Below are 24905 nucleotides of genomic sequence, written 5' to 3' on the forward strand. Positions count from 1 at the left end.
ATAAAAAAAAAAAATTCACTTTAATTTAGGGCAAAGGGTTTTTTTTTGTACTCTGACACTCACAAATAGCAAATGGAAACATTTGTATTTATATAAGTAGAGTCCCGTGAAATAAAAGTGGTATCTCTGAATGAACATGACGAAAAGAATCCACCGCACTACAGTAACTTAGATTTTATGTTCATATTTGCTTGGAGTGCTTGAGAAAACACCAAAAAAAGGTTCATTTAATACAATACATTTAAGAATCAGTTTGGTTCAAGTTGCACAACATACTGTATTCTTTCTACTAACAAAATAAACGCTCCACTCAAGCTGTAGACTTGTAATTGTTTTTAACATACATTCAGGGGGGGTAAAAAAAAGTCCATAAAATGTTGCTCCAGAATAAAATTGGGAGTGCAAAGTGTATGTGAGAAAGGCTATATATAGATATTATAGATAGATGATAGATAGATAGAAAATGTATCAGTGTGGATGTAATTTGTATTTTTATAGTAATGTTTTAGGAATGGTGCTTGACTGATTTAAATAACAAGAGATCCCCTCAAGAAAAAAAAGCAAATCCATAGGAGCCACAAAAGGAAACATTATCTTCTTAGATAAACAAAGATAAAAAATGTTCTAAAATGACTCGCATGTATAGGAACTTTCTTTTCTTGTAACATTGATTTAGGGTCAGGGCACATGCCCAGATTCGGGAGATTAAGTCGCCCGGCGACAACTCTCCTCTTCTCCCCGAACTGCCTCCCGCTGGCTCACGGAAACTTCGGGCGACTTCGGAAAACGAAGTGCTCTAAGTGCCATCCCGCCGGCGATTTAGATTTTAGCCGGTGGGAGGCAGTTCGGGGAGATTATTCGCCCGAAGAAGAGGAGATTTGTCGTTAGGCAACTAATCTCCCCGAATCGAAGCATGTGCCCTGACCCTTAGGGTCACCTAGTAGCAACAGACAGAATGGATAAGGGGGCAACAGTTTCAGTTGAACTGCGGATAACTAATGAGGGAGGGAAGCCCAGCAATGCGAAAACATTTTACAAATTAACTCTCAGACCTATTGTCGTTACTTTGAGAAACATCTTTGTGGCAATTCGAAGAGCTATTGAAATGCAACACTTTCAAGTTCTTATATATGGCAGGATATCTAAACAAAACTGCTGTCACTAGATCATTAGCTATAGAATCGGTTGCATAGGCTAAACACCATTTTCCCAAGGCAAGCTGCAGAGGGTGCCACGTGACTAAAGTGATGAATAAAAATCTGCAACGTTAATAGGCTGCAGTGCTGAACCAAAGAACAGTATCCAAGTAAAAGTAAACCTTATTGCCGATCAACCTCATAGTTTTGACTTGAAAAATGGCAGCCATGTTAATAACAAAAAAGTTTTGTTTGTTTAAATTCTACTTGTTATGCTCAGATACTGGGCTATGGCGTAGGCACTTACAAAATGTATCGCAACAAGGGCTAATTTGCCATTCTTAACCAGGAGAGGAAAAAGAAAGGCACGTATTTCTAGGTCTAATAATGGGATCTCAGCAGCAAAATGGCCCAGACTGGATTTCTACCATGGTCTCTGCTGCTGAAGCTTTACTTTGTGTTTAAAAAATAAAGGGGGTGAAAAAGAAAAAGAGTGCTCAAGACAACAGCAGCAGTAGCTGTTCCACAGTGCTCTTTGTCCCTTGTTTGTTGTGTTGCTGACAGGAAGCTTTTTTTTCTGTGTCTTGAACAGAGAAGGCAATGAGGTAACTGTGCCTATTTTCCTGGATCCCTAAGGTCCATGCTGGAACCAAACAATGCAACCAGCTGCTCTTCATAATGCGTGATATTTCTCTTCATAATGTCCATGCAGGGGCCCAGCAATCTTTCAAATGCCTGCACATCCATAACTAAAATAAAAGAAAAATAAGGGAAAAAGTTAAAGGGATACGGTCATGAGAAAACATGTTTTTTTTTTTCAAAGTGCACCTGTTAATAGTGCTGCTCTAGCAGACTTCTGCATTGAAATCCGATTCTTTACTGCAAGTTGGAGTGATATCCCCCCTCCCTTTCCCACCCAGCAGCCAAACAATAGGACAATGGGAAGGTAACAAGATAGCAGCTCCCTAAAGGTGGCCATACACGGGCCGATAAAAGCTGCCGACATACCGTGTCGGCAGCTTATTGGCCCGTGTATGGGGCACCCACGATCGGATCAGCCACCTCAAGGTGGGCATATCGGAGGGAGATCCGCTCGTTTGGCGACATCGCCAAACGAGCGGATCTCTCCATGTATGGGCACCTTAACACAAGATAACAGCTGCCTGGTAGATCTAAGAACAGCACTCAATAGTAAAATCCAGGTTCCACTGAGACACATTCAGTTACATTGAGTAGGAGAAACAACAGCCTGCCAGAAAGTAGTTCCATCCTAAAGTGCTGGCTCTTTCTGAAAGCACATGTACCTACACACCAATATTATGACTAAAAAAAAAACTTCACTTGCTGGTTCAGGAATTAAATTTTATATGTAGAGTGAATTATTTGCAGTGTAAACAGTGATAGTTAGAAATAAAAACTACACCAGAAAAATCATGACAGAATCCCTTTAAACAGAGAAAGGACAGCTTATTTTAGCTTGTCAGATCTGGTAACCTTATTTTTCTCTACTCATCGTGACACCATCTAATGTTTAGTTGCTGAATTCATACTAGAGATCATTAAAATTATGATATTCCTTCTATTTTATTACAAAAACAGTTCAGCGTAAAAATAAAACTGGGTAAATCGATAGGCTGTCAAGACAGTCAGACTTAATTAATAATAAAAAGCATTTTTTTTTATAGGAAGAGGTCCAGCATAAAACAGTAAGCTGGAAAGACAAGGAAAAATATTCCTTCAAAACAATTTGACATTAGCCTTTTAAATATATCTTTCTTTGTAATGGGAAAGGGCAGCAATTTTTATGGCTATTTCTGAGCTGCCCTTTATGTTTAATTACTGCTGGGAATTTTCCCTGTGTGAAATTTAAGGGTAACTAAACATTTAATATAAGCTTCAGCATGCTGAAATAAGAAACTTTATAAATACAATTAATTAAATATTCTGCATAGTTTTTGAAATTATCAAGTTTACATTCACTATTCCTCTCTCAGCATCTGTTTCTCTTCATTCTGTCTTCATGAAGCAGTTGGGTGTCAGATATTCATTGACAGTTAGATCCAATATATCTTATAGGGGGGTCCTTTTAACAAAATAACTGCCTTTTGCACAAATCCTGTATGTACAGAGACATGATGTCTGGTGATTTTATATATAGAGTGAGCTCTAATACATCTAGTTAAATTAAGCCCTCCGATAAGATATATTGGATCTAATTGTCAATGATAATCTGACACCCAACTCCTGCATGAAGAGAGAAACAGATGCTGAGAGAGAATTAGTGAACAGGAACTTGATTATTTCAGAAATGATGCAGAATGTTTAATTGATTCTATTTAAAAAGTTTCTTATTTCTGTATGCTGACGCTTATATTAAATTTTCATTTTCGCTATAGTTCCCTTTAAAAACATGAGAGTGTCACATTAAATACACTATATATTTTATAAATATTTTATTTGCATTATATTTAAATAGCCCCAATTTTTTGTTTATAAATTATAGAATGATTCACTATACTAAGGAAACAGGTGGAACTTTAATGCAAAGATAACAGTGTGGCTTTAAAGCAAGAGAGTCAGTAAAGAGAGTCATTTACTTAAGCACTTGACGTCCCCCACAGCGTAGGCTGAAGCTGCTCTTGGCTTGTTGGTAACGAGAGCTAGTTCTCCAAAATACTGTCCACTATTACAGCGTGCGATCTCTACTTCCTGGTTACCTTCTTGACCTGTTTTTGTCTAACAGATAAAAGAAAAAATGTAAGCAATTCTCAAATTGAGTTAGAAACAAGCATGTTAGCAGATGGAGAGTAAACCTACAGATTTTATCACAATACTCCGATTTCCAAAAAGCCAGAGGTTGATTTTAAAATTGACTGCCTGTGAATGGCAGTTAGCTATTATACACTGTCTAAGCAAGGGAATACACATCAACGTAGTTAAAGGGGTTGTTCACCTTTGCTTTAACTTTTAGTATAGTGTAGAGAGTGATATTCTGAGACAATTCGCAATTGGTTTTCATTTTTTTATTATTTTTAGTTTAAGCTAGCTTTTTATTCAGCAGCTCTCCAGTTTGCAATCTCAGCAATCTGGTTGCTAGGGTCCAAATTACCCTAGCAACCATACATTGATTTGAACCAGAGACGGGAATATGAATAGGAGAGGCCTGAATAGAAAGAGGAGTAATAAAAAAAGTAGCAGTAACAATACACTTGTAGCCTTACTTTAAATTTTTAGATAGGGTCCGCATGACCCCTTTTTGAAATCTGGAAAGAATCAGAAGAAGGAGGCAAATAATTAAACAACTATAAAAAATAAATAATGAAGACTAACTGAAAAGTTGCATAGAATTGGGCATTCTATAACATACTTAAAGTTAACTTAAGGGAACAGTAACACCAAAAAATTAAACTGTCTTAAAGGAATGACATACTGGTAAAACTGGTGTTTGCACTTCAGAAGCTCTACTATAGTTTAAAAGAGAACCAAACCCCAAATTAATGAAAACCCCTACCCTCCATAGTCCCCCCCCCCCTTCCAGTTCCCCCCCGCACAGGTGTTAATACCTGTAAATGCCCCTAAGTTTTTAATCACCCCTTGATGCAGTGTCAGCGCAGAGGAGGACACAGGGGCCATCTTCACGACTTTGGGAGTCTTCAGTAAGTAAGCAGCGTATCTGCGAATGCACAGTTGTAGCAATATTCTGGTCCCAAACAACTGCGCATACGCTGAAAAGCCACGGAAATTGTCGAAGGGACCCGAAGATTACTGAAGCGCCGGAAGATGGCACCCGTGAGCTCTGGTGCGTGGACTCTTTATCAAGGGGTAATTAAAGACTTAGGGGCATTTACAGGTATTAACACCTGTGCAAGGGGGAACAGGGAGGGGACTGTGGAGGGTGGATGGTTTTCATCATTTGGAGGTTTAGTTCGCCTTTAAAGGTGATCCTCCCATTTAACTATCAATCAAAATCAGACTCGTACCCATTTATGCAGACACGCAGATTGCATAGGGGGATAGTGAATAATAACTTGATAATTTCAGAAAGTGTATTTTGAATTGATTATATTTAGAAAGTTTTGCATCACCATTTTAATTTTACGACAGTCTCACTTTTTTTTTTTACAGTAAGAACTTAGAAATGCACCGAATTGCCTATTTTGGATGGGGACGAACCCCTGAATCCTATGCGAAAAATCCGGCCGAATACCGAACCGAATCCTAATTTGCATATGCAAATTAGGGGTGGGAAGAGCAACAAATTTTTTAGTTCCTTGTATTGTGACAAAAAGGAACACAATTTCACTCCCTGCTCCTAATTTGCATATGCAAATTAGGATATTTGGATTCGGTTCGGCCCGGGCAGAAGGATTCGGCGGAATCCGAATCCTGCTGAAATAGCCCGAATTCCGGATTCAGTGCATCCCTAGTAGGAACTGTGACGTTGTGGATTACTTACAACACTGCCAGCGGACCCCATAATAAGTAATAGAATGTAAAAAGTCGCACTGGGGAAAAGGTTCTCTGCAGTGGCGGAACTACGGGGGGAGTAGGGGGTGCGAGCGGGCCAGGGCCCGCACCCCCTCAGGGCCCCCCGGCAGCCCACGCGCCAGGAAAATGCGGCCGAAAATTGCGGGGGGCAATTGAGGGGGGCGGGGGGCCCGGCTGGAAGTCACGCACCAGGGGCTGCCCCCCTCTAGTTAAGTTACTGGTTCTCTGTTATTAGTAGAGAGGAAGGGAGGTTGCAAGTGGGTGACTTGGGGGTACATTTTTTTTTCCTTTTAAAACCAGCTAAAAATAAACATATGCTTACCTTACTTTTCATCATGATTTTTACCTCTCCCGATTCCACAATATAAAAGCAGTCCGCTTTATCACCCTAATGGAAGTAAAAAAAACATTTAAATCGGTCATACTCCAAGTCCATCTGCAATATTCATTGTAAAATATATCAAATGTGAAAATGTGTCTTTAGTTTTGGAGCAAGGCTCCAAATATCATGTGCTTAAAGTCAACCCTTACTTTCCCTTGAATTAAAGGCAGCATGGTACTTTTAAAATTAAGTTTAATGGTACAGTTTCCACTATATTTAAAGGGGAACTAGTGCTAAAATGGAAATTTAATATAAGCTTTCTTTTATCCGTTAGATAAAAACGGTCAAGAAAGTAACCAGGGGGTAGAGATCGCATGCTGTAAAAGTGGACAGTATTTTGGAGAACTAGCTCTCGTTACCAACAAGCCAAGAGCAGCTTCAGCCTACGCTGTGGGGGATGTAAAGTGCTTAAGTAAATGACTCTCTTTACTGACTCTCTTGCTTTAAAGCCACACTGTTATCTTTGCATTAAAATTCCACCTGTTTCCTTAGTATAGTAAATCATTCTATAATTTATAAACAAAAAATTGGGGCTATTTAAATATAATGCAAATAAAATATTTATAAAATATATAGTGTATTGAATGTGACTCAAGTTTAAAAGGGAACTATAGCGAAAATGACAATTTATAAGCTTCAGCATACTGAAATAAACTTTGTGAATACAATGAATTAAATATTCTTCATTATTTCTGAAATAATCAATATTATATTCATTATTCCTCTCTCAGCATCTGTTTCTCTTCATTCTGTCTGCATGCAGCAGTTGGGTGTCAGATAATCATTGACAGTTAGATCCAATATAACTTATAGGGGGGGCTTCCGTTCCTAGCAGATGTATTAGAGCGCACTCAAATAACCGATTCCAGTACGAACAAAATAACTGACTTTTGCACAAATCCTACATGTAGAGAGACAAGATGTCAGGTGATTTTAATAGAGTGAGCTCTGATACATCTTCTAGGCAAAAGGATCCCCCCATATAAGATATATTGGATATAACTGTCAATGAATATCTGACACCCAACTCCTGAATGAAGAGAGAATGAAGAGAAACAGATGCTGAGAGAGGAATAGTGAATATAAACTTGATAACAGGCCAGAAATGATCTTGTGTGCAGCCAATTTTAAAAACTGGGCAGGTCAAACCTTACACCAAGTTGCAGAATGCCCTAATTACTTTTATTTAAGCATTGTACAGCCAAATGATGTGTACAATACAATCCAACTGAAACACACACTTTAACATTCAGTTTCCAAGTTTCCCCCAATAATTATCTGTCTCAACTAAAATATATTTTTTACTTACCCAACAATTTCAACTTTTAATATCTATACCAGGGGTCCCCAGCCTTTTATACCCATGAGCCACACTCAAGAATAAAATAATGCTGGAGAGCACGCAAAAAGTTTCTGGGGGTGCAAAATAAGGGCTGTGATTGGGTATTGGTAAACTCTATGTGGACTTGCAGCCAATAGGAGGCTCTGTTTGGCAGTACACATGTTTTTTATGCAACTAAAGCTTGCCTTTAAAGGGCACCAATCATGACCAAAATCACTTACTAAGTAAATACACTATGTGAAAGTTCAAGAAATCCAATTTTTAAAACAGTTAGAATTGTTTGTATAATGTAAATGATCAGCTCACTATTCCTTCTGCAAGATCTCCCCTATCTCCCCTGCAGTTCTAGCTGAGGCAGACATCTTGGATTTCACTGGCTCCTCCTACCTATATCTTCCCAGCCAACTGTAGCTCTGAAATCTCGCACATGCTCAGGTGAAATTCCTTGTTGCTTATCAACCCTTCTAAGCTATTTTCAAATCAGCCAAACCTGTGTGTTAGCTGCTGTTCAGTAGTGCTGCCACCTGCTGGAAGTTACTGTGTGCCCTTCATTTGCATAATGACTTTACCAGCAGGGGACAAGATAGGGAAATATCCTGATACTTCTAGTGGAGGAGTTTACTAAAACAAGGCATTCTGGGTAGAATACTCAAAGCAGTGTTACAATCTGAGCATGCTCCTGAAATTTGCATATTATAGTCTCTGTTATAGTCACTCCCTCAGTGAAAGAACCCATTTGACAAAGGGATTTTTTTTAAAACCTGCAGTTTTTTCAAAAAACTATATATGTAGTTTGATTAAACGTGTTTAGCTTGTACTGGTCAGATTGTTAATATGTGTTTGATTTTGGCTGTGATAGCTGCCCTTTAAGCCAGGAATGTAAAACTAAGCACCAGCTTGGAGGCCACTGGGAGCAACATCCAAGGGGTCGAAGAGCAACATGTTGCTCACAAGCTACTGGTTGGGGATCACTGATCTATACTATACCAAGCATAGATAATATGAAACAATATAATTCCCTGAGGGTAGGATGGATGAATAAAATCTAACCCATGATGATAGGAAAATGCAATAGTCAATTGTTACAGATTCTGGTTTATTCAATATTATTGTTTTCATCTGGATTTACTTAGCTCCAGTTAGACTTAAAGGAGAACTAAATGAATATGGCTAAAAATGTCATTTTTTATATACTGAACTTATTGCACAGGCTTAAGTTTCAGCTTCTCAATAGCAGCAATGATCCAGGACTTCAAACTTGTCACAGGGGGTCACCATCTTGGAAAGTGTCTGTGACACTCACATGCTCAGTGGGCTCTGAGCAGCTGTTGAGAAGCTAAGCTTAGGGGTCGTCACTAATTATCCAGCAGAAAATGAGGTTGGTCTGTAATATAAGCTGATGCTACAGGGCTGATTATTAAATTCTGATGCTAATTGCACTGGTTTCTGTGCTGCCATGTAGTAATTATCTGTATTAATGACTAATCAGCCTTATATTGTGACATTTCTATTCGATGTGTACTGTATATTGTGAGTGGGTCCCTAAGCTCAGTAAGTGACAGCAGCACAGAGCATGTGCAGTGAATCAGCAGAAAAGAAGATGGGGAGCTACTGGGGCATCTTTGGAGACACAGATCTTTACTGCTAAAGGGCTGTGCTTGCCTTGGGCTGGTACAGAAGCACAAAACATAATGTTCAACATTTCTACCTACTTCTTTAGTTAATCTTTAGTCCTCCTTTAAGGAATAGGCCAAAAAGCCACTGGCCCAATGTGATACAGACAGGGCTGTTACCTTTATAAACAGATACTAATAGTGTAAAGATAATAGCAACCTAATCCAAGAATCCTAATACTAAATATTGTGACCCCCTCTAAGTTTGTATTCTATGTGTTCTGGGCAAAACAATATCAACAAGCAAGCACTCTTATTGCAAGGGTTATTGTAGAGTAGAAATTTTGCAACTGACTGGTGAAACTGCATAAAGGCATGTTTGAATAATTACTACATGCCAGTGACTAGCCACTGCATTTAACACTGTAATCAAGAGGGAATCAATTGACATTTTTGGACTTAACTAAAGTAAAATCTCTTTTTTGAAACGCGGATTAAAGGGGACCTGTCACCCTTATAAATAATTCTAAGTTCTTTTCTACTAGGTTTGTCAAGCAGAATAAGATTTAAATAAATGATATAGAGTAAGTACAATTAGTTTCCTTCAGTCTCAGTAAGCAGGCAGACACAGTTATGGAGGGAAGCTAAGCATCATCCCAATCATCTTGTTTAGGCACTAGAATGCTCTCAGCAGTTTGCATTTCTTTTTTTGTATATATAAACAAGTCATGTTACCTGTGAAATGATACGATCTCCATCTTTATACACTTTTGCACCAATTACATCAACAATTTTCATGCGCTCAGAAAGCTAAGAGAAAACAAATTCAGTGAAAGTTTTCTTACATTTAAAAATATTAGTTTTAGGCACCACACACTTTAACTAAACACTTAAATATAAAATACACAACACCTTTCATTTATTGGAAGCAACATTTCTTGAAAAAGCAGCATTTGATTTCTCACCTCTAATGATTTGAGAACAGGTACAGATTCAATAAATATTTCATAAGTTCTTCGCTTTTTAGCATTGTTTTTCAAAATAATACGTCTGAAGGTCACTCTGTCCTGAAAAGAAAAAAAAAATAGATTTAATTTTACAAAGACATTTTCCATTGAATTGGCATCCCAAACTGCCAAAAAGCTTAGTCACTGAGAAAGGTTATATATATGAAGACCAAACAGTGAATAATTAGTTAGACCTGTGGCAAATCAATGTTTGTGTTTACAGAACATTCAAACAAGGTGCTAATGCAATCTCATTTAAATAAATTGCATGTAAAGAATTCCCAGGGTGTTACCTCCCACATATATTTTTTTGCCTGAACCTTGCTGGGGAACTAACAAATTAGATGATCTCCAGGCAAATGGTCAAAAGCTGGGAATTGTCCATGTGCCGTTACTTTTACAGACTCTAGTTTATAAGAATCCCACACAAACAACCAAATTATCCAAATATGCTTCATATGTAAAGCCAGCTTTTAAGGGCTCTTACTGATGAGCGGTTAAAGCTGCGCTCCATTTTTCTGCGTTCAGTCACAGGGGAGCGCAGGAATAGACGCATTACGTTTTTTCCAATGGGGCTGTACTCACACAGGCGCGTGTAGGCGCCGAAAGCAGGTTAAGACGCAACATGCTGCATTTTTCCTGCATTCGGTGACTACACGTGCCTGTGTGAGTACAGCCCATTTGGAAAAAACGTAATGCGTCTATTCCTGCGCTCCCCTGCGGTTGAACGCAGAAAAATGGAACGCAGCTTGAACCGCTCGTCAGTAAGAGCCCTAAAGCAGTGCTGTCACTTTAATAAACGCAGAAAAATGGAACGCAGGGGGAGTGCAGCTTCAACCGCTCGTCAGTAAGAGCCCTAAAGCAGTGCTGTCACTTTAATAAATTTACCGCAGCTTATATGCTTTATTTTATGTGTGTGTAGCAAATTGTAATATTCTAATTTAAGATGTGTTTTAGGTTGAAAACAAAATATGTAAAAATGGAGGCTTTTTTACACCACTTTTCAGAAAGAAATAATGCATTTTCATAGTAGATGGCAAAGAAATTCCTGTGAATGCAAAGCATGGCATACAAACGGGCATCGCTGACCCCTTCTAAAAAGCAAATGCTCTAAGGCTACTAAATGTATTGTTAATGCCAATTTGTATTACTGATCCTTCTATTCAGGCCTCTCCTATTCATATTCCAGTCTCTTATTCAAATCAATGCATGGTTGCTAGGTTAATTTGGACCCCAGCAACCAGATTGATGAAACTGCAAACTGATGAGCTGCTGAATAAAAAGCTAAATAACTCAAAAAACACACATAAAAAATGAAAACAAATTGCAAATTGTCTTAGAATATCACTCTCTACATCATAAAAAGTTATCTCAGAGGTGAACAACCCCTTTAACAGGATAACTTCTATAGCCCCACTATAAAGAATGCGAAATTGTATGTAATAGTGATCTAGGGATGCACCTAATCCGGGATTCAGCATTTTTCTGCAGGATTCGGATTCGGCCAAATCCTTCTGCACAGCCGAACTGAATCCTAGTGCAAATTAGGGGTTGGGAGGAAAATCACTTGACTTTTTGTCACAAAACAAGGAAGTTTAAAAAGTTTTCCCCTTCCCACCCCTAATTTGCATACACAAATTAGGATTTGGATTCAGTTTGGTATTAGCCCAAATCTTTCGCAAAGGATTCAGGGGTTCTGCTAAATCCAAAATAGTGGATTCGCTGCATCACTAGCAAGTTCAGTGCTGGTAAAGTCAGGATTGCCCCCGGGCAAATGCCCCTAATTTTTTACTCACCGTGCAGATTCTGGCCATGGGAGTTCACGGGCGCCATCTTCTTTCTTAGGTCTTTTTCTGAAGTTTCGGCGCATGCACAGTTGGAGTAAATTTCTGGTCCCAATGCGGACATTTTTGTGACTTTCGGCGCATGCGCAGTTGTTCAGGACTAGACATTTACTCCAACTGCACATGCGCCGAAAATGCTGTCAATGCACGAAGATTACAGGAGAAGAAGAAGATGGCTGCCGTGAACTCTGAGCCCTGAATCTGCAGGAGGGGTGGGTAAGAAATTAGGGGCATTTGCATGGGGAGGCAGGTAGGCTGCGGGGAAGGGGTTATTACAGGTTGAATTTTCCTTTAGGGAGGTTCTTCAACTTCCAAACATTTTTCAGTTGAGTTGTTTTCAGATTGTTCAGCAGAAATAAAGACTTTGTTCCATTGCTTTTCATTATTTACAGTCTTTTCACAATTAAAGAAGTTGGTCTCTGGTGTTTCAGTCTGGTTGCTCAGTAATCTTGCTGCAGATTCTGAACGGTTACAATCTACAGCATAAGTTGATACATTTCTCAGCAGCCTCTGTGGAATATTAGCAGTTAGCAATTTGCGGTGTACCCGTGGAGGATTTGATGCATTCGACTATACAGCTGAGGCAGTGCGGGGAATGTTCCTATTAATTCAAGAATATTAGCAATTATTGCACAGGTATGGGACCTGCTATCCAGAATGCTCAGGACCTGAGATTTTCTGGATAACGGGTCTTTCTGTAATTTGAAACTGCATACTTTAAATCTACTGGAAAATCATGTAAACATTAAATTAACCCAATAGGCTGGTTTTGCTTCCAGTAAGGATACATTATATCCTAGTTGGGATCACATACTGTTTTATTATTACAGAGAAAAAGGAAATCATTTTTTTAAAATCTGTATTATTTGGATAAAATAGTCTATGGGAGATGGCCTTGCCATAATTCGGAAACTTTCTGGATAACAGATTTCTGGATAATAGATCCCATACCTGTATAAATTCTAACAGCTGCCTTTTATGAAACTCAGGGATTCTGCTTAGCAGGGACAAAGATAAGACATGTATCAACTATTGTATCTTTTTAACTTGTAGTTAGAGTCAATGGCTCCCCTCCCAGAGCTGCTTAAGAAAGACATAAGAAGATAAAGCTTCAATTACTAGAAAAACTGTCGCAAATAAAAAATATAAAGTAACTGAAAAAAGTCTATTTCTGGTGAACTATCTGAAATCAACTAAACTGAAAAAAGTACTGGAAGGTGAGCAACCAATTTTTTTTTTTTCCAAAATTTTAGTATGATGTAGAGAGTAGTATTCTGAGACAATTTGCAATTGGTTTTCATTTTATTATTTGTGATTTTTGAGTTATTTAGCTGTTTATTTAGCAGCTATCAAGTTTCCAATTTCAGCAATCTGGTTGCTAGGGTCCAAAATAACATAGCAACCATGCATGGATTAGAATAAGAGACAGGAATATGAATAGGAGAGGCCTGAATAGAAACATGAGTAATAAAAAGTAGCAATAACAATACATTTGTAACCTTACAGAGTGTTTGTTTTCTAGATGGGGTCAATGACACCAATTTGAAAGCTGGAAAGAAGAGGCAAATACTTCAAAAACTATAAAAAAGAAAAATATTATGAATACAAATTGAAAGTTGCCTAGAACTGGCCATTCTACAGCATACTAAAAGTTAACCTAAAGGTTAAAAACCCCTTTAAAATACCAATAATGTGATTTCTTCTGAACTTTGCTTAATTTTACATTAAAAAAGGAAATTGTATGCCACCATTGGTATAATGATTTTAATTGACTCACCAGCCCCCAAAGAGACCCTTCTGTTGTGGCAACAATGGTTGCAGCCCTAGGAGTGTTGTACATCAATGCCAGTTCACCAAAACTTCCACGATTATCATATTTGCCCACACATCTTGACTGACCATCTCGCTCTACGAATATGTCATATTGTCCTCTGTTGGAGAGCAGGGAAAGAAAAGGTTGCATGGTTACACAGTGTGGTTTCCACCATTTACATTTATGCATGCAGATTTGGAATTATCTATCCTATCTAGAGAAGGAAAGCTACCGAAGCAGTTTATTACCAATAGATAGATTACATAATAGTGAAAACTATAACACTATATTATATATATAGGATAGCAGCTGCCATATTAGCTTTAGCTCTCCCTGCTCACTTATAGCTCTGGGCTCAGATTACAGCGTGGAGGGGGGGGGGAAGAGGAGCAAACTGAGCATGCTCAATCCCTAGCCCTGGAGGTTTAAGCTGAAAACAGGAAGTCTGATACAGAAGCCCATGTGTATACAATAGAGGGAAATAAATGCAGTTTCTTTTGACAGAGGACTCAGAGCAGCATTACTGGTATATTTATATAGACCTTTCTGATAAAGATTACTTAATTTTAGCCTTTACTTCCCCTTTAACTACTTAATTGCCAAAGAGTGTACAAGCAATGAAATGATGCCAAGGACCTGACTGCCAATGCTATAATTTTACATTCCAGGGTTGCTCTGTAATCTTTGTCTGGAAACACAAGGCATGGAAACACACCTGGCAGGAAAGGAGTTAAATCAGAACTCAATACTTATGACATAAGTAGTCAATAGGACTACAAAACTTCTCTTTCTTTCTAAAAGTTGATTAGAATTAGTTTTTAAATTATTTGCCTCTTTCTTCTGACTCTGTCCAACTCTGTCACTAACCCCATATAAAAGTAAATACTCTGTAAGGCTACACATTTATTGTTATTGCTACTTTTTATTCCTCATCTTTCTTTTCAGACCCTCTCCTATTTCTGTCTCTTAATCAAATCGGTTCATGGTTGCTAGGGCAACCAAATTGCAGAAAATGTAAACTGGAGAGATCCTAATTAAAAAGCTAAATAACTCAAAAACCACAAATAATAAAAAATTCAAATCAATTGCAAATTATCTCAGAATATCACTCTCAACTAAAAGTTAATTTAAAGGTGAAAACCCCATTTAAGTAGAGTTTAAAAGTACATGAAGACGACACCAACCTGCTCAACCAGTCTGAATATTGTCGCAGTTCAAATCATAGCACTTTATTTCTACTGCAGTTCAAGACTGGTGTACATCACTCAGAGACCTCAAAGGGGATCTTCAACATATATATATATATATATATGCATAATAAATGAAAATGTAATTCTAAGCAACTTCCTGGTATATACATTACATGAGTAACCTGGTGCCCATGCCTTGGCTACACAATTAGATGTTGAAGAGTCACAAGTGATGGATATCCCAGATTAAGCGCATTAATGTTTATAACAATGTTTCAAATATATATTTACCTTTCAATAACGTAGAAGTTATCTCCATCATCTCCCTGGTCAATAACATGTTCCTGAGGTTTCACTCTCCTCTCAAACATTGCATCAAGCACCTGAGAGAGCTGCTCCTATAGCCATGTAATGGTAGAAGGAACTTCAATTAGACAAAATAAATTCTAAATTCACTTTTGTGCACATCAAATCTCAGCTTTCAATAGTTACCATTTAATTTTATATTTCAGCAATTGGCACTTCAAGATAAAAAACAATGCTTCAATACTAAAAAGGTAATGAAAAAATAAAAAACACTGAGGGTTGCTAGTGATAAATACAGGTATGGGACCAGTTTTTCAGAATGCTCGGGACCTAGGGTTTCCCAGATAATGGACTTTTCTTTAATTTGGATCTTCATATCTTAAGTCTACTAAAAAATCACAAACATTAAATAAACCCAAAAGGCTGGTTTTGCTTCCAATAAGGATTAATTATATCTTAGTTGGGATCAAGTATAAGCTACTGTTTTATTATCACAGAGAAAAATGTAATAATTTTGAAAGATTGGGATTATTTGGATAAAATGGAGTCTATGGGAGACGGTCATGCCGTAATTCGAATCCTAAAATACAATAAAAGAACAATAACACTAGGGATGCACCGAATCCACTTTTGGATTCGGCCAAACCCCTGAATCCTTCTCAAAAGTTTTGGCCGAATACCGAACCAAATCCTAATTTACAAATGCAAATTAGGGGTGGGAAGGGGAAAACATTTTTACTTCCTTGTTTTGTGACAAAAAGTCACACGATTTCTGTCCCGCCCCTATTTTGCATATGCAAATTAGGATTTGGATTAGGCTCAACCAGAAGTATTTTCCTGCTGAAAAAGGCCAAATCCCAAACTGAATCCTGGATTCGGTCCATCCCTAAAAAACACACTGGGGCAAGTGACTAGGATTTCTGACTTATACAATATTATATATGCTATATAAAGGGATAGTTCAATAAGAAACAAAAGGCAACTTACCTGGTCAAGGTTTTTAAAAATTAAAATATCTTTGCATGCTTCCTGTAATCTACATCTCTGTTCATCTGTTTTAGGGTGAACGACCTTTAAAGATAAAATTAAACCAAGTGAAATTAGAGACATTATACAACTCGCTTGAAACATTTTAAAAAGGACCCGCTCCTCCAAATATTAAGATAATAAGGGAACAGTTTACATTCTATTTTCATCTAAAAGTTCACTAAAACATCCATCAGACACAGAAGTACTCTTGTTTAATCAATGGAAATATTAAGAGCTTGAATATTTGTACTCGAGTGCTTGCCTAGCTTTTGTAATGGTGTTGCGGTTTAAAGACTTTGCCATGGTCTTTATTTTTTCCTTCTAATTCCTTCTTAATTGATAATCCTATTCTATGAAATCTGCAGGGTGCGTGGCTAGCTGAATCAAACAGCCTGTGGCCAAAAAAACCAAAAACTTACTAAAACAGATTTTTGATCACTGTAATATAGTTACCGCAAATTGTGCACCTTAAATTGAACAGCCTCTTGTTATTATGGCCCAATGCCTACAGAACAAGTAAAAGCTCTATATATTTGCTCAGTGATTTACCAAGTACTAAATATTAAGGATGCAACAAATCCAGGATTTGGTCTTTTTCAGCATCCAAATTTGCATATGCAAATTAGGGGTGGGGAGGGAGTTTCTTCTAAGGAGTCTTACACAGAGAAAGAACCGCTTGATTTCTCTGAAACTGCATCTTATATAGACTACCTAAACTATAAGGCAGGCCTTATGATCCCTATAGTGGATTTCTCTCATTTTACTATGGGATTAAAGGGGAACTATCGCGAAAGTAAAAATTTAATATATGCTTCAGCACACTGAAATAAGAAACTTTCTTAATACAATCAATTACAAATACTGTGCTGTTTCTCTTCATGCAGGAGTTGGGCGTCGGATAATAATTGACTGATAGATCCAACATAGGGGGGGTTCCTTTTGCTTAGAAGATGTATTAAATCACCAGACATCATGTCTCTCTACATGCAGAATTTGTGAAAAAGGCAGTTATTTTGTTAGATTTTGTTTGTACTTGAATCAGTTATTTGAGTGAGCTCTAATTCATCTGCTAGGAAAGGAAGCCCCCTATAAGCTATATTGGATCATTCATCTGACACCCAACTGCTACATGAAGACAGAATGAAGAGAAACAGATGCTGAGAGAGGGATAGTGAAGATAAACTTGATTATTTCAGAAACAATGCAGAATATTTGATTGTATTTACAAAGTTTCTTATTTCAGTATGAGGACGCTTATATTAAATTTTCACTTTCACAATAGTTCGCCTTTAACATGAGAGTGGCATGTACCTTACAGGCACTCTAGGACCTGTGCCTAGGGGTCAGCTTTTTGATTGAAGTCAAGGCGCATTTTTCACATAAAACATTTTCCAAGCTGCAGAACTTTTTTTTTTTATTCTTTTTTTTTACAGTGCATTGGAATGTGTTTTTTTCACTGTGAAACCTGGTAAAAAGTTAGTGACAATTTACTCTATATTTGCCAACTAAATCTACCCTTGGTTCTGTGTCTTCATCCTCTTCATCAGGATTAAAGGCTTCTGCACACACTAGATGAATAGGAAAAAAAAAGTATATATTATATAAATATTTATAATACACAAAAGCCATGAATATCTTGTAAATTATATCCTTATAAATGGGGAGTACTGATAAATAAAGTACCCCCTGTTGCAAAATATGAGGATATTAGAAGTCACCTCAGAGTTCCATGACCTGTATAAAAACATTCGGCATTCAGTGATGAAACTGCTCTGTAACTTATAATATGCTTATAATTTACAAGAGGGGTACTTTATTCACTATATACACTAACATAGAAACACATACAACGCAAGCAATTTATAATCAAAACAAAATTATCTTTCAAATCGATAAGAAAAATGCATTACTGGGATACATGTATTACACAGCATCTATCTGGCTTTCTGAGCCATTTCAACCACTGGGGGGAGAGAGTGCCGGGATACCCACATTTCAAGCCTTTCATGTTTTTTTTTTCTTACAAAAATTTATAGAAAACCTTTAGAAAGCACTGTTTTTTACCAACATAAAGGATACAGATATTAACTACATCAAGCAGCCAGCCCACCAGTTACCCTCTTAGGGAAAAAACATGCAGGTCCAAAATGGAACAAACACTGTTATTCTGTTTTCAGTAGTTGCTTAGGTACATAAAGGGCAATGATAAATAAAGAGATTAATTTTACAATAAATCTCCTCCAGTACGGGTGACTAATCTCCCACAGTAGCTAAAGTGCAAATTCACAGTTGTGCTACTTTCCAAAGTAGCCTGAAGTTTCCTTGCAAGGAGATTAGTCACCCAACCTAGAGGGGATTGATCGCGGGGCGACTAATCTCATTTGACATTACCCTATTAGGTCAATACAGCAACTTAATACACAAGGATAGCAAAATAGGCACAATTAGTGCAACGCTTGATCCTTTTGTGCATTATCACGCATTAATGCAGTCGTTACTTGATCCAGCTTTAAACAAAGGACAAGATATCCTGGGGAAAACTATCCATATGGTCCAGTAGAAGTGTTAAAGGGATACTGTCATGGGGAAAAAATCATTTTCCAAAACAAATCAGTTAATGGTGCTGCTCCAGCAGAATTCTGCACTGAAATCCATTTCTCAAAAGAGCAAACAGATTTTTTTATATTCAATTTTGAAATCTGACATGGGGCTAGACATATTGTCAATTTCCCAGCTGCCCCAAGTCATGTGACCTGTGCTCTGATAAACTTCAATCACTCTTTACTGCTGTACTGCAAGTTGGAGTAATATCACCCCCTCCCTTTTCCCCCCCAGCAGCCAAACAAAAGAACAATGGGAAGGTAACCAGATAGCAGTTCCCTAACACAAGATAACAGTTCCCTGGTAGATCTTAAGCTGGCCATAGACGCAAAGATCCGATCGTACGAATCGTGGATTCGTACGATTTTCGGACCGTGTGTGGAGAGTCCCGACATTTTTCGTCCGTCGGAGATCGGTCGTTTGGTCGATCGGACAGGTTAGAAAATTTCTGTCGCCTGCCGATAATATCTCTGCGTGTATTGCCAATCGTACGATTTTCAGAGGGAGACTGTCACTAGTGTTGTCAGACATAAGTATCGTACGATTGCTGTCAGGGGCAGAACATTGGGTGATCTGTTCTTATTTGATCGGAATGGTAAGGACTTTGATCTGAATGGTTAGTGGAGGGTCGGGAGATGGGAAAGTCCGATCGTACGTTGATTTGTACGATCGGATCTTTGCGTCTATGGCCAGCTTAAGAATAGCACTCAATAGTAAAAACCTATGTCCCACTGAGACACATTCAGTTACATTGAGAAGGAAAAACAGCAGCCTGCCAGAAAGCATTTCTCTCCTAAAGTGCAGGCACAAGTCACATGACCAGGGGCAGCTGGGAAACTGACAAAATGTCTAGCCCCATGTCAGATTTCAAAATTGAATATAAAAAAAATCTGTTTGCTCTTTTGAGAAATGGATTTCAGTGCAGAATTCTGCTGGAGCAGCACTATTAACTGATGCGTTTTGAAAAAAAACATGTTTTCCGATGACAGGATCCCTTTAAGATGGCCATAGACGCAAAGATAAAGGCATGCAAAGCGAAGGTTTGTACGATTTAAGGACCGTGTGTGGATTGTCCCAACATTTTTTGTACTATGGTGATTGGCCGTTTAGTCGATAGGCCAGGTTAAAGGAGACATATAGGATACATGAAAAAACCCTTATTTTGTAGGCAATTATAAGTTATATATGGTGTTGCTTTTACATGGTGCTAAAAATTAGTATTATCTTTTAAAATAGCCCCTTTATTGGAGCTCCCTATAGACGTTCTCTGGTCCCTGTCGGTTTCAAATGAGGGGTGGGCGTGTCCTAACGGTCCCTGGCAGAAGCACAGTAAGAGGGGGACAGCCAATCACAGCCCTGAAGTCACACAAGCACAGACAGGCTTCAGTTCCCTATCAGGTCCTGCTAGCTGCTGATTGTACAATGATTCGTACAATTGCGGTCTGTCAATTAATGGCCAGAACATCGTTTGATTTGTTCTTTTTCTACTTTATTTAACCTGAATGGTTAGTTGTAAGTCAGGAGATTGCGATGCATGATTCTTTCTCAGACATAAGCATAAATCTGCATGTCTGTGGTCCGTGATTGTATAGTAAACACAATTTCAAATTAATCAGAACTAATTATACCAGAGGCAATTAATTAAAATTTTTACATGACACACAATATGCCAGAATTCCCTTGCCAATATATATGTTCTGTTGAAGAAAATCTGCCAAATCCCCAGCCCATGTCCTGACCATGTATGTATGCTTTGGTTAGGCATTTAGCGTGTTATAGCTGCAGATCGGTTTGTTTCATTTAAAGTATACTGCAAATATTTAAAGATAAACATTAAGTAAATCCTTGTTTTTATGTTGCTTTTCCACGGCCAACGAGAGTGAAAACATGGTTACAGAAGAGATGTTTCTGTTTGAACAGCAATCACAAAATCAGAATACAGGTATGGGATCTATTATCCAGAAACCAGTTATCCAGAAAGCTCTGAATTACGGAAAGTCCGTCTCCCATAGACTACATTTTATACAAACAATACAAATTTTAGGGATGCACCGAATCCAGGATTCGGTTCGGGATTCAGCTTTTTTCAGCAGGATTCAGATTCAGCCGAATCCTTCTGTCCGGCCGAAAGGAATCCGAATCCTAATTTGAATATGCAAATTAGGGGCGGGGAGGGAAACCGCGTGACTTTTTGTCACAAAACAAGGAACTAAAAAAGGTTTCCCCCTTCCCACCCCTAATTTGCATATGCAAATTAGGATTCGGTTTGATATCCGGCCGAATCCTTCATGAAGGATTCGGGGGATCGGCCGAATCCAAAATAGTGGATTCGGTGCATCCCTAGTATTAATAAAACAGTGGCTTGTACTTAATCCCAACAAAGATATAATTAATCCTTATTGGAAGCAAAACCAGCCTATTGGGTTTATTTAACGTTTACACGATTTTCTAGTAGCTTTAAAGTGGACCTGTCACCTACACATAAAAAGCTGCATAATGCACGTCCTTTGCAAATTAAATATGGAACCCCAACATTTTTTTTCATTAGAACATCCATACCTATTATAAAGGTGTTTAAATATCTGAACTGTCAATCAAATATTACCTGCCCCGCCTCTATGCCCGTGGCATAGAGGAGGGGCAGTCAATTACTTTCACTTTCCATTCAGCACTTCCTAGATGTCACTGATCTCCTCACATTCCCCCTCCCTCCTCAGGCTCTATAATTGTGTAGGGCACTACACATGGACATTAGGTCCACCATTCTGGTGCATACACAAGATTTTGGGGTGATACACAATTTCCCTTAATAACCATGTCCACAAAATGGCAGCTGCCTGCATGCTGTGATTGTATAATTCCAAGACAGAAGGAAACAAAAATGTAATAATAAATACAGTGTAAGTAAAGTTTATTTTGCTCAACTAACATGATAGAAAAGAATTTGAAATTATTTCTTAGGGTGACAGGTCCCCTTTAAGGCAGGGGACCCAAACCTTTTTTACTTGTGAGCCACATTTAAATGTAAAAAAGAGTTGGGGAGCAACACAAACATGAAAAAGTCCATGGGGATGTTAAATAAGAGCTGTGTTTGGCTGTTTGGTTGCCCCTATATGGACTGGTAGCCTACAGGAGGCTCTGTTTGGCAGTACTCCTGTTTTTTATGCCACCAAAATTTGCCTCCAAGCCTGGAATTCAAAAATAAGGTCCTGCTTTGAGGCCTCTGAGAGCAACATCCAAGGGGTTGGTGAGCAACATGTTGCTCACGAGCTACTGGTTGGGGATCACTGCTTTAAGGTATGAAGATCCAAATTACAGAAAGATCAATTGTCCAGAAATCCCCAGGTCCTAAGCATTCTGCATAACAGGTCCCAAACCTTTACAATATTATACTCATCCTATGTAAACCCATAACCTATAGATAGAAGCAGGCACCGCAGCAACGCAATATAAATTGGGACTGCTGTAGCAGAAAGCTAGTACACTGCTGCAATGTCTAAACTGGAGTTAAGCTGACCATACACATTCAAATTTTATTTGTCATATGGTGAACGTTTGGATATTGATCATACAATTTAATGCAATGATTTAAATGAACATTCAGGTTTAAAGGAGAACTAAACCTTAAAAATGAACATGGCTAAAATGCCATTATTTTATATACTGTACTTATTGCACCAGCCTAAATTTTCAGCTTGTCAATAGCAGCAATGATCCAGGACTTCAAACTTGTCACAGGGGGTCACCATCTTGGAAAGTGTCTGTGACACTCACATGCTCAGTGGGCTCTGAGCAGCTGTTGAGAAGCTAAGCTTAGGGGTCGTCACTAATTATCCAGCATAAAATGATCTTCCCCTGTAATATAAGCTGATGCTTCAGGGCTGATTATTAAATTCTGATGCTAATTGCACTGGTTTCTGTGCTGCCATAGCCAACAGACATTAGAGGAATTGCTCAGTAGCAACAGTTTGTGATGACTGTCGCCACCCTGCAGTCCTCTAGTTAACCAGTTCAGGTGCTTACAAAAATACACAAGTAATTAAAATTCCATTTTTATTTCACTTATTTTAAAAAGCAGACCACGCTGCCAACTACACACCACACAACACTGAAAATCCATTTCAGAGCAGCTGGACCGTGTCCATAAAATATTTTATGGACACGGTCCAGCTGCTCTGAAATGGACTTTGTATCACTTGATTACTGCTACTCAATTAGATCAATTGTATTTCTGTGCTGCCATGTAGTAATTATCTGTATTAATTACTAATCAGCCTTATATTGTGACATTTTTATTCTATGTGTCCTGTATATTGTGAGTGGGTCCCTAAGCTCAGTAAGTGACAGCAGCACAGAGCATGTGCAGTGAATCAGCAGAAAAGAAGATGGGGAGCTACTGGGGCATCTTTGGAGACAAAGGACTGTGGTTGCCTTGGGCTGGTACAGAATCACAAAACATATTGTACAACATTTCTAGCTAATTCTTTAGTTAAGTTTTAGTTCTCCTTTAAACTGTAGGATTAAAGTAACAAATCAGAAAATGTTCTGGTCATTTAATTGACACACAGCAAATGTATGAAAGAAATAGTAGGGAGAGTCTTCCATGGATCGTCAGCAATACATGCAAAAATATCAAAAATGTTCTAACCTGTACGGCCACCATGGTACAAAAATTTTCTGGGCGATTATTCAGAGCCCGCACATGGTCTGACAATCGTAGGATTAGATTGGTGAGTGTATGGCCAGCCTTAGAGTTTATATGGGATTAGCAAATAGTTATGTATTAAGTGCCAACATATTCCACAGCACTGCACAATAGAATATACAGATTACACACAAATACTGACAGAAACAAGAGGTAAATAGGGCCCTGCTCAATTCAGTTTAATTATCATGAAAGATTTCCTAAGCCTTGTCGTTAAAATGCACTGCCATTTTCATATTTATCTCAAACTCTGTTGGAATAGAAGGTCACAAGCAGTTATCTCGACCCCAGCTACAAAGCAAAATATTTTCTCTTTTATAACAGCCTTGAAATAACTTACAGAGCCACACAGACAACGGACTGTGACTGGGAGAAAGTAACAAACCGAAGGCCAAATCATTTGCAGTCCTTAGTATTACACAACCATACAGAGAAATCTGTTATATTAAATAGGACCTTTTGGGGGCACGACCAAATGCTGCAGAGAACTGAGGCTTCTTGGAGCTAAAGAATTCCTAATAAATGCAATATGAAATTCAAGAGAAATCTGCGTGGTACTAACATATTAGTATTACATAGCTTGCATATGAAGTTTTTTAGATGGATAACTGTTTTAGGTACACAGAATTCTAGTGATAAGATGCTATCTATATAAAATTAGATTTTCGAGATTTATCATATTCTGACCCTTTAAGAACTCGAATTCCTGTCAAATTGCTGTTTAAAGGAACAGTTCAGTGTAAAAATAAAAACTGGGTAAATAGATAGGCTGTGCAAAATAAAAAATGTTTCTAATATAGTTAGTAAGCCAAAAATGTAATGTGTAAAGGCTGGAGTGACTGGATGTGTAACATAACTATAATAGCCAGAACACTACTTCCTGCTTTTCAGCTCTATAACTCTGAGCTAGTCAGCAACTTGAAGGGGGCCTGCATGGTACATAACTGTTCAGTGAGTTTGCAATTGATTCTCAGTATTCAGCTCAGATTCAAAAGCAACAGTTATGACCCATGTGCCCCCCCCCCTTAAGTCTCGGATTGGTTATTGCCTGGTAACCAGTCAGTGTAAAACAAGAGAGCTAAAAAGCAGGAAGTTGTGTTCTGGCTATTATATTAGACATCCAGTCACTCCAGCCTTTATACATTACATTGTTGCCTAATTAATAACTATATTAGAATTTTTTTTATTTTGCACAGCCCATTTACCCAGTTTTTGTTTTTACACTGAACAATTCCTTTAAGGCAATGGGAGAGGTCCAGAGATCTATTTGGAGTTGTTTGCAGCCTTCCTGACATACAAGGGTTTTTGTTTCGGAGAAAAAACTTGTATCAAGTTTTTACAATTCGAGTTGAATTCAATTTGAGTTTGATTAGAAGTTTTTGAGGCGTTTAAAAAATTGGCTTTTATTAGTAAATTTCGATTGGTCGAATTTCGAATTTATGGGAGTTA

General features: G+C 38.1%; 1 protein-coding gene across 1 annotated transcript in view; it reads right to left on the reverse strand.

The window, feature by feature from the left end:
- Positions 1-990: 990 nt before the first annotated feature.
- prkar2a.L (protein kinase, cAMP-dependent, regulatory subunit type II alpha L homeolog) overlaps positions 991-24905 on the reverse strand; it is a 49128-nt gene continuing 25213 nt past the window's right edge. Inside the window, exons 3-11 of the mRNA XM_018259088.2 lie at positions 17666-17718; positions 16109-16192; positions 15107-15213; positions 13590-13743; positions 9927-10028; positions 9697-9771; positions 5947-6012; positions 3734-3872; positions 991-1885 (exon numbers count right to left, since the gene is read on the reverse strand). Coding sequence (XP_018114577.1) covers positions 1752-1885; positions 3734-3872; positions 5947-6012; positions 9697-9771; positions 9927-10028; positions 13590-13743; positions 15107-15213; positions 16109-16192; positions 17666-17718 — 914 coding nt within the window. The 3' untranslated portion in view covers positions 991-1751. The remainder of the gene's footprint in view (positions 1886-3733; positions 3873-5946; positions 6013-9696; positions 9772-9926; positions 10029-13589; positions 13744-15106; positions 15214-16108; positions 16193-17665; positions 17719-24905) is intronic.

This window comes from Xenopus laevis, chromosome 4L, assembly GCF_017654675.1.
Source record: "Xenopus laevis strain J_2021 chromosome 4L, Xenopus_laevis_v10.1, whole genome shotgun sequence".
NCBI classification, from domain to species: Eukaryota; Metazoa; Chordata; class Amphibia; order Anura; family Pipidae; genus Xenopus; species Xenopus laevis.